The sequence below is a fragment of the Podarcis melisellensis genome, assembly GCF_964234715.1.
Source record: "Podarcis melisellensis genome assembly, chromosome: 14".
In the NCBI taxonomy this organism is placed as follows: domain Eukaryota; kingdom Metazoa; phylum Chordata; class Lepidosauria; order Squamata; family Lacertidae; genus Podarcis; species Podarcis melisellensis.
In genome coordinates this window covers 2,836,844-2,853,722 of record NC_138546.1, presented here as the reverse complement: position 1 = coordinate 2,853,722, position 16,879 = coordinate 2,836,844, and the positions used below count along the sequence as shown (strand labels likewise).

The 16,879-nt window shown below is 45.8% G+C and overlaps 1 protein-coding gene across 4 annotated transcripts in view; it reads right to left on the bottom strand.

Annotated features, from left to right (window-relative positions):
• Positions 1-16,879, bottom strand: part of CARD11 (caspase recruitment domain family member 11) — a 313,312-nt gene that overhangs the window by 211,875 nt on the left and 84,558 nt on the right. For 3 of the 4 annotated variants that reach the window (XM_081889078.1, XM_081889081.1, XM_081889079.1), the window contains exons 22-24: positions 15,107-15,231; positions 8,992-9,107; positions 6,589-8,346 (exon numbers count right to left, since the gene is read on the bottom strand). In XM_081889078.1, the coding sequence (XP_081745204.1) occupies positions 8,142-8,346; positions 8,992-9,107; positions 15,107-15,231 (446 nt within the window). In that variant the 3' untranslated portion in view covers positions 6,589-8,141. The remainder of the gene's footprint in view (positions 1-6,588; positions 8,347-8,991; positions 9,108-15,106; positions 15,232-16,879) is intronic. The other variant, XM_081889080.1, reaches the window with a different exon arrangement.

Genomic DNA, 16,879 nt, shown 5'->3' with positions numbered 1-16,879 from the left:
ATATTTTTTAAAAAGGAACCAGTTCAAATTCAACTTTTCCAAAGGGGGACTATTTCCTGTCCAAAGCTGTCCTTTTACAGAACAAACCAGTTTAGTTAAAAGTCATCCAGATGAACTTTTTAGTCCGACAGACAGAATGTCAGAAAATGTATTTCCCTACTAGAAAAGGCTCGTTCTCTTTCATTTGTGCCTGGCACACAGTTGCTGAAGGCACCAAGCATCATTTGCTTTGTACCTGTACTCCTCACTGCAAGCTGCTCCTGTTGGCAGACAGGAAATCTCTTCAGCAGGGATGATACAGGAAATGCCTCACATTCCTTCTTGCCGATTGCTTAGCAACTTAAGAGTCCTTAGCAATAGCAGCACCTCAGTCTCTGCCTAATAAGCCTTAAAATCACCCCACACTTTACTTTCTAACTTTCTTTATAGATGTTCAATTGGCTAACCCCCCCCCCTTTTTAAGTGAAACCCAAGAGTCCAGGGCTGTATCTAGACACATCAAAGAAGCATTTCAGTTAAACACGTTGTAAACTTTGTGTGAGAAATCGGGTTAGCAAAAACCGAACTCCACAGTGCCACCTGGTGTCACAGTGTTATAGCAACACATATGAAGTGCTTTTTCTTAGCCAAAGTAGCTGAGTCCTAGGTCTCCAGAATCCCATGGGGAGAGGCGGGGTTGGAACAAATGTGAAGATGAACTGGAAATTTTTCAGAGTTGTACCCCCAAATGAACTGAATGGACCTGGCAATTATGGGAACTGCTTTCAGAGGAAGTTCAGAGATTTTTAAAAAAACTAATTCAGAAACATTCATTCCAAGCAGTGGCCCTGGGTGTTCTGGGAGGCATGAAAACTCTAGAACAGGCATGTCCAACAGGTAGATCGTGATCTACCAGTAGATCATTGGACGTCTGTGGTAGATCACTGGCTCCCCACAAAGAAGCTGAACAACTTTGGCTCCCCTAAAAAAAGCTCAACCCTGAAGCCTGCCAATTTTTAACACTGTGATTAGATCACAGTCTCTTGGGAGCTGGCCACCCCTGCTCTAGAAGATCCACTTAGCAGGCAGGACCAGTCCTCTTCAGGCATGCATTATGAAAGTTACATTAAACATCTTGGGAGCAGAGCAGGGGTGAGCATGCTAGCTCAATCCCTTGTCCCCATTGCATTCCAACGCATGCAAGACGATCGTCAGGTTCAGTAAGTCTTTTGTACTTGTGATGAGTTGTAACATGCATAGAGCCCATGAGTGGAGAAGGCTCCCCATTGCCAATAGCTGACCTCCATGAATGGGGCAGAGCAAGCATGCTCATCCACATCACCCCTCCGCCATATTTTACCTTGAATTTTTATGATTGAATGACTAGTTTATTGCTCTCTGGCCAATCAGGCCTAATGCAGACACTCATACTAATGCATGCATCACTAAAGAAAATTAAGCATTAAAACAAGTGCATACAGAGTCCGTTATCGTAAAAAAACCTGTTTGTATACATTCCCTCACTTAAACGGGGCGATAAATTTATTGCAACCTGTGTGATCTTCAGGTGCAATCGATAGCTTTTGCTTCTCCTGTTTTAACAAATGTGGTGGTTCTGTACATTGCGTCATAGTCTGTAGTCATAAAAAGAAACAGAGTTTTACTTGAAGAGGAGCCATTACCAAGTGCTGTTGCTGGGGATCCAGATAATGAGTCCTCAGATCTGAGTATTGGGGACACTCTGTTAAGGCATGTACCATATCCTCACCTTTAAGGGAGCCTGGATCCACCTCTAAGGCTACTTAATTTTGTATTGTAACCCTTGAAGAAGGCTACTAACAAAGGAATACATGGTTAAGGTGGACTGGGAGGTTGCATGGATATATTTACAGTGCTGTGGTATGATGAGATATTCATGTAGGGGTCAGGAGGGGACTGAATGGTGGCGGCTCCAGATTTTAGAGGGTCCTTGGAAAAGCCCTGCTCCACAGTCTCCCATATCCCCACATCATTGCTGCCAGGTGCTTCTTCTTCTCTCGGTTGCCACCACCTGCTTTCTTGACAGGCATTGATCAAGTGGCATCTACTGATCCTTCTTCTGACCACGACTTTTTTCTGGGCCCGAGTGAGAGGCAGGTGAACAAGCAGAGTTGCAGTGGTGAAGTGGAGCTAATCCAGGGGTCTCTTGGCAGTGGACCCCCTACTGGGGTTCAGGCTCATGGGAGTTGCCCATCCATGCCAATCAGTACCGGCCCTACCATTGGGCAGAGGTGTAGGACAGAGCTATACATGCTGTGTGACCTACCTTGCTGTCCTCAGGTGTGCTGCAGGACAATGCCCATCAACAGCATCCCGGTAAAATTCAGCTGCCACTGTGGTTGGTTTCTGCCTGAGGAACGAGGGAGGCACCATTTTGTCTTTTGCCTCAGGCTGCAAAATATATTGGGCTGGCCTTGATGCTGACCTTGGAATTGGCTTAGGAATGACAGATCCTTTCAAGAGGCAAATTGGCAGGAGTTCTTTGCTTTCCCAGAACACACATGAACTAGCTGATGAAGTTTTATTGCTTCTATTAAGAACATGAGAAGAACTAGCTGGATCAGACCAGTGGCCCATTAAGTCCAGCATCTTGTTCTCACAGTGGCCATCCAAATGGGAAACCAGCAAGCATAATAAACTCCCCCCCCCCCGGGTGTATTATTATTCAGGTTGGTGGTCATCACTGTCTCCTGTGGTTTAACTATGCGCTGCACCACGAAGTGTCACTCCAAGGGGAATTTTGAGAATATTTTGGCAACTTCATCTCACTTAAAATTTGGTGCAGCCAAGCAAAATTACTCCTGCTTCGTGAGCTATAATAATAATAATAATAATTTATTATTTATACCCCGCCCATCTGGCTGGGCTTCCCCAGCCACTCTGGGCGGCTTCCCAAAAAACATTAAAATACTGTAATACATCAAACATTAAAAGCTTCCGTAGACAGGGCTGCCTTCAGATGTCTTCTGAAAGTCTGGTAGTTGTTCTTCTCTTTGACATCTGGTGGGAGGGTGTTCCACAGGGAGGGCGCCACTACCGAGAAGGCCCTCTGCCTGCTTCCCTGTAACCTGGCTTCTCGCAGGGAGGGAACCGCCAGAAGGCCCTCGGTGCTGGACCTCAGTGTCCAGGTAGAACGATGAGGGTGGAGAAGCTCCTTCAGGTATACTGGACTATATACTGGGCTACCTTGTCCCAGATGATCTTTAGACCCCAGCAGCTGAAGTCAATGCTTCCACTCCCACAGTTAGCTTCATCTGCTCTCTCTTGAGCTTCCACGGAACGGAATAATAAATTGCGCTGCTTAAGAATCCTAATTTTCCAGCAGCTGCTTGGCCTGGTCTGCTGGGCCGCATGATACAAACATTCTGCATTCCTGCAGCTCCATGATTAGTCTACTCGATGTGTGTAAGGTAGATTGATCATGTGGCCCACGATGGCAACCCAAGGCCATGAATACAGATCAGCAGGATCTGCTCAGAGAAATATCTAAGTCGGCTGTTGATGCATTTACAATCGCTGGGGCTAATCTCCATTTTAACTTGGTAGGAGGGAGAAGAAACAGTCTCACTTTCCTCCTCCCCAAATTATGCTCTCTGCTAAAGCAAATAGAGGAGAGAGAGAGAGAGGAAGAGAAAGATTGAGGGGCTAGCCTCCAGCCAGTATGCTGGCACCACAGGAAAATCAAATACCATGATATAAAGTTTGTGGAGAATTCTTACAAGAGACAAATCCCTTATGTGCTTAACTGCACAATCCTGGCTTTATATAATACAAAATCATTTGATTAGCTGGCCAAAGCAGATTGGTAAAGATAAGCTTTCTAATTTGTTTGTTTTTATCACTGCAGATGCTGAATCCCACCTTGCCAGCACAAAGCATCATTTACTTTTCATATTTATTTTTTGGTGTGTGTGTGTGTGTGTGTGTGTGTGTGTGTGTAAAAAGGTAAAGGACCCCTGGACAGTAAAGCCCAGTCAAAGGCGACTGTGGGATTGTGGCGCTCATCTCACTTTCAGGCCGAGGGAGCCGGCGTTTGTCCACAGACAGCTTTCCGGGTCATGTGGCCAGCAGGACTTAACCGCTGCTGGCACAATGGGACACAGTGACAGAAACCAGAGCGCACGGAAATGCCGTTTACCTTCCCGCCACAGCAGTACCTACTTATTTACTTGCACTGAGCTGCGACAGAGCAACGGGAGCTCACCCCATTGTGCAGATTTGAGCTGACGACCTTGTGATCATATCTATCTATCTATCTATATCTATCTATCTATCTATCTATCTATCTATCTATCTATCTATCATCTATCTATCATCTATCTATCATCTATATCTATCTATCTATCTATCTATCTATCTATCTATCTATCTATCCATCTATCATCTATCTATCTATCTATCTATCTATATCTATCATCTATCTATCTATCTATCATCTATCTATCTATCTATCTATCTATCTATCTATCTATCTATCATCTATCTATCTATCTATCTATCTATCTATCTATCTATCTATCTATCTATCATCTATCTCTATCTATCATCTATATCTATCTATCATCTATCTATCTATCTATCTATCTATCTATCTATCTATCTATCTATCAACTATCTATCTATCTATCTATCTATCTATCTATCTATCTATCTATCTATCATCTATCTATATCTATCTATCATCTATCTATCATCTATCTATCTATCTATCTATCTATCTATCTATCTATCTATCATCTATCTATCTATCTATCTATCATCTATCTATCTATCATCTATCATCTATCTATATCTATCTATCTATCTATCTATCTATCTATCTATCTATCTATCTATCTATATCTATCTATCTATCATCTATCTATCTATCTCTATATCTATCTATCTATCTATCTATCTATCTATCTATCTATCTATCTATCATCTATCTATCTATCATCTATCTATCATCTATCTATCTATCTATCTATCTATCTATCATCTATCTATCTATCTATCATCTATCATCTATCTATATCTATCTATCTATCTATCTATCTATCTATCTATCTATCTATCTATCTATCTAATCTATCTATCATCTATCTATCATCTATCTATCTACTATCTATATCTATCTATCTATCATCTGTCTATCTATCTATCTATCATCTATCTATCTATCTATCTATCTATCTATCTATCTATCTATCATCTATCTATCTATCATCTATCATCCGTCTGTCTATCTGTCTATCTACAGTGGTACCTCTGGTTGTGAACAGGATCCGTGCCGGAGCCCCAGTTGCAACATGAGCAGAATGCAACCCGTTTCTGTGGGTCGTGATTCGCCGTGTCTGCGCTTTTGTGTAACATCATTTTGAGTGTCTGCGCATGCGCGAGCGGCGAAACCCAGAAATAACCCTTTGTGGTACTTCCAGGTTGCTGCGGGACGCAACCTGTAAAGATTTAACCTGAAGCAAACACAACAAGAAGTATGAATGTATCTCTCTCTCTCTCTCTCTCTCTCTCTCTCTCTCTCTCTCTCACACACACACACACACACACACACACACACACACACACACACAACCCTGAATTGTAGAGTTGTAAGGGACCTTGAGGATCATCTAGTCCAGCCCCCACAATGCAGGAATATGCAGCTGCCCCATACGGGGATGGAACCTGCAACCTTGGAGTTATCAGCACCACGCTCTAACCAGCACTATACTCTGATGAGTTACACATTTATAAATAACCTCCGAGGTTTCCTTCCTCTTCGGTGCAGGTACCAACTTTACCAAAACCACATTTGAGTTATTTTGGAGTTCCTTGCATCTTTCCCTCTCAGCTCACAGCCTGTTGCAATCAGCGAAAGGACTAAAAACCGCAGCATTTCCAATGGTGCAATTTATTAAAGAGAGAGAGAGAGACAGAAAAAACGAAAGAGCCTGTTATTTTTATGTGCTCATAAATGTTTATATAGAAGAAAATATGTCAAGTGACAAGGCAGCTTGCTATGGGCATGTGGAAAAACTCACTGCTTAATTTAAGATTTTTTTAAAGTGGGGGAATTGTTCTAGCTGCCAGCTCCAAAGCCCGTGGCAATCTGTATTCTTCAAAGGACTGGACGGGGAGAGTGCACGGTGACTGAACGTGGAGGGCACAATCTGCCAGGCGCAGCTGTGCAACCTTAATTTATTTTAGCCCATTGAGGTGCACAGGCACATAGAAGCACATGGCTGGAGGGCCTGGCGGACCGCTCTGTTTATACTACAGACAGCCAAGGTTTCTAAGGCCAAAGCACTGTGATATCACTTTAAACATTCATGGCTCCCACCAAAGAATCTTGGGAGCTGTCATTTCCTTCGGGTGCTGAGAGTTAGAAGGAGACCCTCTTCTCCTCCCGGAACCACAAATCCCAGACTTTCCTGGGAAGAGGGATTGGCTGTTACACTGCTCTGAGAAATGTAGTTCTTTTAGGGCAGTAGGTGATCTCCCAGCAACTCTCAGCATCCTTCACAAACTACAGCTCCCAGAATTCCTTGGGGCACGCCATGACAGTTTAAAGTGGAATCATAGCACTTTGACCTAAGGCCAAAGGCATATCTCAGGCATAGGCAAACTCAGCCCGGCAGATGTTTTGGGACTAAAACTGCCATCATCCTTAGCTAACAGGACCAGTGGTCAGGGATGATGGGAGTTGTAGTCCCAAAACACCTGGAGGGCCGAGTCTGCCTGTGTCTAGCATATCTGCACTATGGACTTCAGCTGGTTTAAACAGGAATGCTCCGGCTAAACCACTCGCCGTTTCTCGTCAATGTTTTTGGCAGTGCTGAGAAAGGCCTTTCCCTTTGCAGCAAGCTTGCGACGCTCCTTGGGGATACACCCATCTATTCATTTGCGTTGCCCTGCTCTCTGTGGACCTTGGCGATGTCATCACACAGTCGCAGCTGATTGGCTATGCCGAGATGTAGCCATCTTGCACTTCGTGATCCCTCACTGGGTGGGACCACGGGGGTGGAATGCTCACTGGGTGGCATCACACATATTATTAATCTCTAGAGGAGGCGGCAGTCATCGTCGGAGCCGGGGGGTGGGCGGGAGAACTCTGCCAAAGCTGCAACAGCCCCTGCTGGGGGGAGCTATGATGCAGAACAGGGTTGGGGGGGGGAAATGTGAATGTTTGCAGAGATGAAGTATGTGAAATATTTCTGCTTTTCCAAGATTGATGACTCTTCTATCTGAAAACTGAAAAATGCAGAGTACAGTGGTACCTCGGGTTAAGAACTTAATTCGTTGTGGAGGTCTGTTCTTAACCTGAAACTGTTCTTAACCTGAGGTACCACTTTAGCTAAGGGGGCCTTCTGCTGCCGCCGCGCGATTTCTGTTCTCATCCTGAAGCAAAGTTCTTAACCAGAGGTACTATTTCTGGGTCAGCGGAGTCTGTAACCTGAAGCATCTGTAACCTGAGATACCACTGTATTCCATGCAGTAGCACAAAACAGCCTTTCCCAAACCTGGGCAAACTCTGGTTGTGATGTTGTGATGCCATGGGGGGCAGGAGGGAAGAGTAGGACGTTAGGGATCTAAGAATTTTAAGTTCTTTGGTGGAAGTTGTGGCAACCTGGCATGAAACTGGTTATGCATTTTGTAGTGAAATAGAAGCGCTGAGCAGCCCGAAACCTCTTCTGTGGAATACATTCATTCGTGGTCGGCGTGTGGGGTCTCTCCAAAGAGACTATGTCAGTGCAGGGAGGTGGCAAGGGTTGCAGCCAGTTCTTCCTAGCAACTGCAGAAGCCCTCTTAGTGTGTCTCCCATGTTGAGAACTGCCGCAAGAAGCTTTGAGCTTCTCTTTGAGATCTCCGTCCTTCAGTCACGGCTGCTCCGGAAGAGGCAAGTGTCAACCCCTCTGAGTGACGTGATCCTGGTCGAAATCCTAAAGAGGCATCTGGGATGTCCGTTGCTGTGCGCTCAGAGCCTTTGATTCCTCTCTCACGCTCCACCTTCTGCCAGTTGTCGAGAGTCCCTGCCACTGCTATGGATGGAACCAGGGCTCTACATCAGAGGTATCTCAGAGCCTCCAGCGCAGCTCTTTGAAACGACCAGCTAGTTCCTTGTTGTCCGCACCCCCTGTTGGGCTTCACAACTGATCCTCGTCAATCCAGATGGTCTTCTGCTGTTCTTCCCAAACCTTCTCCTTGATGATCCGCAGGAGGTCCTCAATGCTGCTCCAGGCATCGGCCTCCAAAGAGGAGTAAAGGCATGGCAAACCCTCCAGTTCTTTTTCATTCTGGCGGCATGTCCGTAATAATTCATCCTCAACCAATGGGTTTGGGAGCAGCTTCCTGTTTCATGCAAGGAAATCAAAGGGGATATGCATTTAATACGTATGTATGCACACACAGCCTCTTTTTCCTTTTGTTCGAACAAATCCCCCAACTTCTTTTCGCACTCCTGAGCCAACCCCTCTCCCCCACAAAAAAAGCAAAGTACTACGAAGCGTATAGGCCAGACTCCTTCATAAATGCACCTGTATGACACTTAAGGGTGGGGAAATATGTCAGTTTTGGTTCCTCTTAGTTTCTCATTTTTCCAAGTTTAGGTTCCGTCCCCCACAGTTTCTATTAAAAAAATAAATCCTCATGAAAATTCGCCAGTACTTTCATGTGAATTTTGCACGACACAATTTTGCAATCCAACTTCCCCGAATGCAATGCGGTTTGTATCATGCATTTTTTTTACACTCAGTTTTGGGCACACTTCCCAGAGTTCTCTGTGAAGAAGGATTAACTGTTAAACCACTCTGAGACTTGTAGCTCTGGGAGGGAACTTGTGGGTTATCCAAACAGCTCTCGGCACCTTTATCAAAGTGCTCCCAGAAGCCTCTGGGGGAACCCACGACAGTTTCAAGTGGTAGGATATTGCTTTAAACAGGTGGCGTGAAAGTGGAGCCATGTGCATTGTGAATGTGGTATTGAATTGCGCCATACCTGAACTTCTTGATATTTTTTTCCGAGACTTTAATAAAGAGAACAATAGGATATATCCTGGCTTTGATTAAATCCTTTGTGCAGCCGATCCCAGCTTCAAGCAGGCAATGTTTGTTCTGTAAACAGGAAGTCAGGAAAAGGACTTTGGTATGCACATCTTGGGGCTTGTAAGCACACAATCTCAAACAGGTCAGGCCAATTGTCCTTCTGATCAAATGGCTTTACGCATCAACCTTCCCTTTGAAGTTGTCCAAGGACTTGCCCCTCTTGTCCTTTAGCCCGGATATTTCTGCCTACAACGTTCGCTCTTCCAGCTCTGCTCTCTTAAATGACTCTGCCCATCTTCCTTTGCGTCTCCTTAGGCCTGGTGCCCCCACCACCCTCACGCAGCCACATCTTGCCAAACTCAACTTTACCACAAGGCCATTGTGAGGACCCAGGAAACCACAGGAGGGGAAAGTTGCTCTTGTGCTCAAATCCTGTGTGTTGGTTTCTCACAATAGCCGACTGTTCAGCCATTCTGAGAACGAGATGGACCACTGGACTGATCTAGCAGGCTGTTCTGAAGTTCTCAATCTATGGCTGGTGCCAGTTCTGTGGCTCACCCCAACCCCTGGCCCCAACCCTCCATAAAGCACCATGTTATTTGGATGATGCTGCACCACTAAAGATTTTGGCAGTCCATCGACAAAACCCATCCTTTCTCTCACCACGGGATAACTTGCTGCAAAGGCCCCCTTTCCAAAAGAGAATTAACTGATCTGAAGGCGGGGATTATGTCAAAATGAAGGTAGCATGTACCAAACGTACCGACATAATTGAACTTTGTTTGCTCAGTTGCAACATGTTCTGTAATTACTTCTCAAAAGAAAGAGAAAAACCCTCCACTACTCTCGTCTGGCTGTTTGTTCCCTGCTGCGTAACAAGCATCCGGCATTTCATGCCATCTGTTTGGGTTTGACATTATAATCTTTGTTCTACACATCATTGTCTCTTTCTGCAGCTCAGACCCTCCTTTTGTTTGTGTGTGTTTGTGTGTGTGTGTGTGTGTGTAGCTCTCTCTCTCTTTAACAGGTTCCCATCCTTTCCATATTGGTGATTGAAAACCCAGAAAATGAAACATAAAAGTGAATTTGAGAACTGAAGGGTGCTTGGCTGTGTCAAGGCGGATCACGCAACAAAGGACTGAAAAAAAAAAAAGCGGAGGGAGAGTGAAAGAGAGAAGGGAGAGCTGATAATGGAAAAAAGACGAAGAATGGAAAGAGAAAAAAATAAATTGTGAAGAAAGGTACATTTCATTATCAAACTAGGAAGAGAGCGACAGAAAGGAGAATAAGAGAAGGATCCCACACCATTCTATGTATCTTCTTATATACATAAAAACGTAAGGCTGTCATCACACAGCCTCCATTGAAGGGTTTGTATTGCTGCATCACAGTCCTAGATGTGCAAGAAATCAGAGCGCAAACCCCAGTGGAAGATTTCTAGAGCAACATCAGGGTGAGGTGGAAGAGCAAAAGAGAAGGCAGGTTGCACAACACCAGTGGTGATGTCATGGGGTGGGAGGGGGAGGGAGACCGACTGGCGGAAAGTGGTGGTTTAAAACAGCTGCAGACGGTTGGGTAAAGCAGGGACGGAGGGAACTGACAGGGAACAATGGCCGACCTTCATACAATAGAATATTAAGCACTAGGAGGTTAATGCGGTGGCGTGAAGCTTCTAGTCTAGTATATGTATCTGCAAATAGTGAATTATGAGCATGTATTTATGTGGGCGTTGGGACGCGGGTGGCGCTGTGGGTAAAAGCCTCAACGCCTAGGGCTTGCCGATCGAAAGGTCGGCGGTTTGAATCCCCGCGGCGGGGTGCGCTCCCGTTGCTCGGTCCCAGCGCCTGCCAACCTAGCAGTTCGAAAGCACCTCCGGGTGCAAGTAGATAAATAGGGACCGCTCACCAGCGGGAAGGTAAACGGCGTTTCCGTGTGCGGCTCTGGCTCGCCAGAGCAGCGATGTCACGCTGGCCACGTGACCCGGAAGTGTCTCCGGACAGCGCTGGCCCCTGGCCTCTTAAGTGAGATGGGCGCACAACCCCAGAGTCTGTCAAGACTGGCCCGTACAGGCAGGGGTACCTTTACCTTTACCTTTTATTTATGTGGGCAAAAGGGCACCACCAAGGCAAAAGTAGAGAGAATCAGCAGATTTGGAGGAAACTCAAGATTGGCAGAAGTACAACATTCTTCCCCTAAGGGGGAGGATCCAACAGGAACTGGACATGCTTAGTGAGCATGCTCCCCAACTGGGGTGGGAGTGGAATGGAGTATTCTGGAAGGTGGTGTGGCTAACTGGCTGGAACGTTGCACAGGAGTGGTATGCTGCAACATTCTGTTGCAGGCCCCAATTATTATTATTATTATTATTATTATTATTATTATTATTATTATTATTATTATTTCTTACCTGCCCTTCACTTTAAGGTGGGTTACGGCAATTAAAAAATAAAATATGAAAAACAGTTTTAAACAAGAATAGGGTTATCTAGTCTGTGAGATTCTGAAAAGAGACAGTGCCCAAAATGCTGTGGGAGTTTGAGGTGGTTGGGAAGGGAGCGAGAGAGCACAGGGCCTGATAAATTGTTTCATGGTCTAAGAGTTTATCCTGATTTGTGATTAGCACTGCATGTGGTTTATTTAGTCATATGGCAATGTCTGCTGTCATGCATATTTTCAGTAATTATTCCTCTTTTATGTTTTTTTTTAAACCTGATGCTCTTCTTTGTCTCTGGAGAATAGTTACAACCTGTTCAGCAGCTGAAACTGAGGGAGAAAATGACGACAGGTGACTTTTATACGAAAGGGACAGCTGGTAAGCGTTCTTCCACTCCCACCCCAGTTGGGGAGCAATCCCACTAAGCGTGCCCAGTATTGCCCTGGAAAAATACATGCCTAAAATTCTCAGTAGCCGTTCCACCCAGCTTCCTCAGAGGGAGGATGGAGTAAGGCTTGGAGGAAACATGACCCCCTAACTGGTCTCCTCCCCCTACTTGTGACTCTCTCCCAGTCAACCATGGTTGCATCCTGGGGCAGAAGTGTTGGGGTGTCCAAATGAAAACTCAGAGTAGGCAGGTACAAAATGCTTCTCCAGCAGCATGAGGACAAGTCTCCGGAGCCCTACACACAAGGGAGATGCCTGATTCCTCAAGTTCTCTGGATCGTGGCCCCGAGGACAGGCCAGGAAGGGGTGAGACAGCATTACCAACTATTATAAGCGGCTCCCTTGAAGTCTAAGCAGTGCTGAAGCAACACCTCTGCTCTCTGTTGGACAGCTCCTCTGTTAACTCTCCCTCTCCCGGGACACCTATTACAGTGGGGGCTCGCCAATGTGGTGCCCGTGGGCACCATGGTGCCCTTGAGGTCTTTCGCTGGTGCCCCTGAAGTCTCTGAGCCCCCTTCCTTGGTTATGATGTGGTTACTCTCTCCCCTCCTTGAAAAGCATACAGCAACCTTTTTCTGCTGTGGGCTGGTCCCTTGTCCCTGAGACCATGTGGTGGGCTGGATTATTTTTTGGAAAAAAAATGAACAAATTCCTATGCCCTACAAATAACCCAGAGATGCATTTTAAATAAAATGACACATTCTACTCATGTAAAAACATGCTGAATCCCGGACCATCCGTGGGCCGGATTCAGAAAGTGATTGGGCCAGATCTGGCCCACGGACCTTAGGTTGCCTACCCCTGGCATACAGTGTAAAGGAGGAGGTTGGAAGAGTGACTCTCTTTCCCACTTCCTCTTTCAGCTCTGTGTTCTTTCCAGTACTCAGATGAATTCTATTAGACCTGACTTATGCACAGATCCCTTGGGAAAAAATGAACTGTGAGTGTGCGCACACACTTTTTCTTCTTGGGCAGGGGTGATCTGGGGGAGTGAGATGGGATCAGAGTGGTTAGCGCCCATGCCATGCCCCATGTGCTCACAGGCCTAAACAGGTTGGTGACCCTTCTATTAGAGTGTTTGGGAAAGATGAAAACCTCTAGTTGGTGGGAGGGTGGAAAATGTGTGTGTGTGTGTGTGTGTGTGTGTGTGTGTGTGTGCAAAAGGCGTTGGCAGATTCAGAAAACACAGAGAGAACTGGGGCACCTACACATTTCCCCCCTTTTTCTAATGTATTTTTATTAAAGATTTTCTTGATTTACAAAGGCATGTGCAATGTCTCTCTCTCGTATTTTTTCTCCATGTAACTTTTTTTTTTTTACAAATTGGTTTCATTTGTTGAGACATTAGGAAGAATAGTGGGATAGAGGTGGAGGGGGGAAAGATGGGTGGGGGTGGGGTCGGGTGGTGATGTTTCTATTTTACTTACTATATGTAGGGTTTGGTGTCAGCGTTGGTTGTGCAGGTTCTTTGCTGTTCACTTGTGTTCCTTTGGTGGTGAGAGAGGTTGGGGTTGGCCATGGGTGTGGCTGTTCATTTGTGGTTGGCTGTGGTGGTCTTTGTTTTCATGTGTGAGTGGGGTGGGTGGGTGGGTGTTTTGGATTAGGTCAGCCATATTGATTTGCATGCTGTTGGTGGATTTTTGTCATTGTCTTGTTGGGCTGTGTATGTGATAAAGACCTGCACATTTCTAACCAGAGACGGGTGAAATTGGGGAGGAGGGTGAGGCTTTTCGGAGAGAGAAGCTACTCAACTTTCTCCTGCTTTGCAGGATTGCTTGTATCCCACCCTTAATGCTACACACACACACACACACACACACACACACACACACACACACCTTACAAAGATACCTTAAGTGCTGGGCATGTTTAGCCTGGAGAAGAGGAGGTTAAGGGGTGATATGATAGCCATGTTCAAATATATAAAAGGATGTCACATAGAGGAGGGAGAAAGGTTGTTTTCTGCTGCTCCAGAGAAGCGGACACGGAGCAATGGATCCAAACTACAAGAAAGAAGATTCCACCTAAACATTAGGAAGAACTTCCTGACAGTAAGAGCTCTTCGACAGTGGAATTTGCTGCCAAGGAGTGTGGTGGAGTCTCCTTCTTTGGAGGTCTTTAAGCAGAGGCTTGACAACAATATGTCAGGAGTGCTCTGATGGTGCTTCCTGCTTGGCAGGGGGTTGGACTCGATGGCCCTTGTGGTCTCTTCCAACTCTATGATTCTATGATTCTATGATCCTGTCCTTCCTTTCCCAAAAGAAACAGAACCCAATAGCACTGCGCTGGGAATGGCTCACGGTTTGGGAGAGCCCACCACAAGACCTTCAGCATTACAGAAAAGGCATATGCTCTGCATTGCCCAACAACGTAGGCCTGCCTTCTCCGGTGTAGGGTCCCTCCAGCTGTTTTGGATGGTAACTCCTATGCTGATGCTAATGGGAGTTAGAAAACAGCTGGGGAGAACAAAAGAAGAGCCTGCGAGATCAGCCCAGCATCTTGTTCTCACAGTGGCCAACCAGATGCCCATTTGCCCATTATGGGAAACACACAAGCAGGACCCGAACACAAGAACAACACTCTTCCTTCCCATGGTTTGCAGCAACTGCTATTCAGAAACATCATTGCCTCTGACTATGGAAGCAGAGCAGAGCCATCATTCCTAGCAGCCATCAATTGCTCTCTCTTCCATTAACCTGCCCAATCCAGACTGGTGACCATCACTGCTTCCTGTGGAAGTGAGTTCCATAGTTCGACTATGCACTGTGTGTTCCCTTCCCTCCACCCATGTTTCATCCCTCCACCCGTCCCTGCTGCACAAGCCATGGGCTCCCCCTTCCATTCCTGGAGCTCTGGGGACCCAGTTCCAGCTCAATCACTTTGTCCATCGCCCCACCAACTCCGCCTTGAGCCAACAGGGTTAGTAGCCATTGACAGCCCTCTCCTCCATGAATTTGTCCAATCCTCTTTTAATGCCACCCAAGTTGGTGGCAGGGAGTTCCAAAGTTTAACTCTGTGCTGCATGGAAAAATACTTTTTAAAATCTCAGTTGAATCTTGCAACATTCAATTTCACAGGATGCCCCCCCCCAAGGGACGTGGACCTTGGCATTAAAAAAAAGGGTTCCTCGCTCCAGGGTCAAGCCAAAGTTCATTGGGGAAGGGTGACCCAGGACTACCCCAATTACCTTGGCAGCGACCGCTTCAATATTTGCAGTAAAAATGCATTCATGGGTGTGAGGATTCTTCTCGCGGGAATAGATGATTGTTTCTGTCTTTTGCCTCCTACAGAATTCTTCTTTTGTTATGATATCTGGAAAAGAAGGCAGACGAAGACAAACTTTGTAGTAAAGATGGAAGAGCTCCAATCATGGTTTGGAGGATCCTCGCCATCATCAAACAACGACGGCTAATGGACAGACGTCACCAAAACCAGGTCACTTTCAGATGCCACCTTGGCAAATAAAGAGCGTTTTGCTTTCGTAAGACCTCAAAACACTTCTCCCACTCCTTGATAAACTGGAGGGAACACTCAGAAGGGGCAGACCCTTGCCACACTTTTTCAGAACTCGTTTTAGTAGGAAAGAGAAGAGAATGATAACAAAGACAGGAATTGTAGTTTGTTTCCCCTGTGTGATAGTCAAGAGAAGCCCATTCATAGTAAATCCAGCTTCTTAACAACCCTTTCAGGTAGGTTAGGTTGAGTGGCTTTTAAAAATCATCCAGTTGACTTCACAGCTGAGTCGGGGGGATGTAGATCAAAGATCCCCACATCTAAGACCACCATTTCATCTGGTGCACCACACAAGCCCTTATGATGGGATGGATGCTTTGGACATCTAACTTGCCTCATTCCTACGTCTGAAACTTGACTTTAATCCAAACTGAGCCACAGTCAATGCTTGAGAAACCCTAAAGTACTGAGATGAATAGGACACAGCATATAAAAGGTGCAGGATAATGATTTGCTCTTGTTATTATCCTCAGATTTACAACTCCAGGGCTTTAGCTGGCAGAGGACATAGCTGGCTGTGTGTTTATCCACCAGCTAGTTAAATCTGCTGAACCTGAGCATGATCTGTTTCAAGAAAATGCACAGGGACTGCCAGGACAGGAGAATAGCTGGTGCTTGTGTGATTGCCAGCCCACCTTGCAGTGTCAGACACCTTTGAAAGGCCGTATTTTGACAATGTGTGCAATATCTGCAACAGATATAACAAATGGATATGCATGGAAAGGGTCTGACAACCCAAGGATTGTGTTGCTTGTTGGAACAGACCAAGGAGGTGAGTCTAATCCAGAACTCAGCAGCAGCCAAATAAATTCTTCTGGGAATTATACAAAGACTGATTTCAGACAATGGCTGACTTCTACTATATATTCCCAGCTTCTGTGTGATATCTATGTATCACTCCCATCAGCCCAAGGCAGCACAGCCATGGAGCTGATGGGAGTTGAGGTCCCAAACTCTGGAGGGCACCAGTTGGGTGAAAACAGATCCAGAGGTGTCTTGCTTCTCAATGTGGGGCACCCTGTTTGGCTGTAATGGCCGCCCACCATGAATTTGTCCAGTCTTTATTCAAGGCCACTGGTGCCAGTGTGTGGCCCTTAATCATGATTAGGGCATGATCCTATGCACATTTACTTGGAAAGAAATCCCTACTGTGTTCAATGTGGAATATGTTGGATTTGTTTGGTTTGAAGCAAGGAAGTTGTGGATCTGTATTGACAGGTTAGGTCAGGCACAGGCAGACTTGGCCCTCCAGATGTTTTAGGACTACAGCTCCCATCACCCCTAGCTAACAGGACCAGTGATCAGGGATGATGGGAGTTGTAGTTCCAAAACATCTGGAGGGCAGAGTTTGCCTATTCTTGGGTTAGGTAGTGCAAGGGACTGGGCAGAGGAGGAATGGTGGAGACCACTTAGCCAGCCTGACCCTTCCAGAGAAGAAGACGGTTCA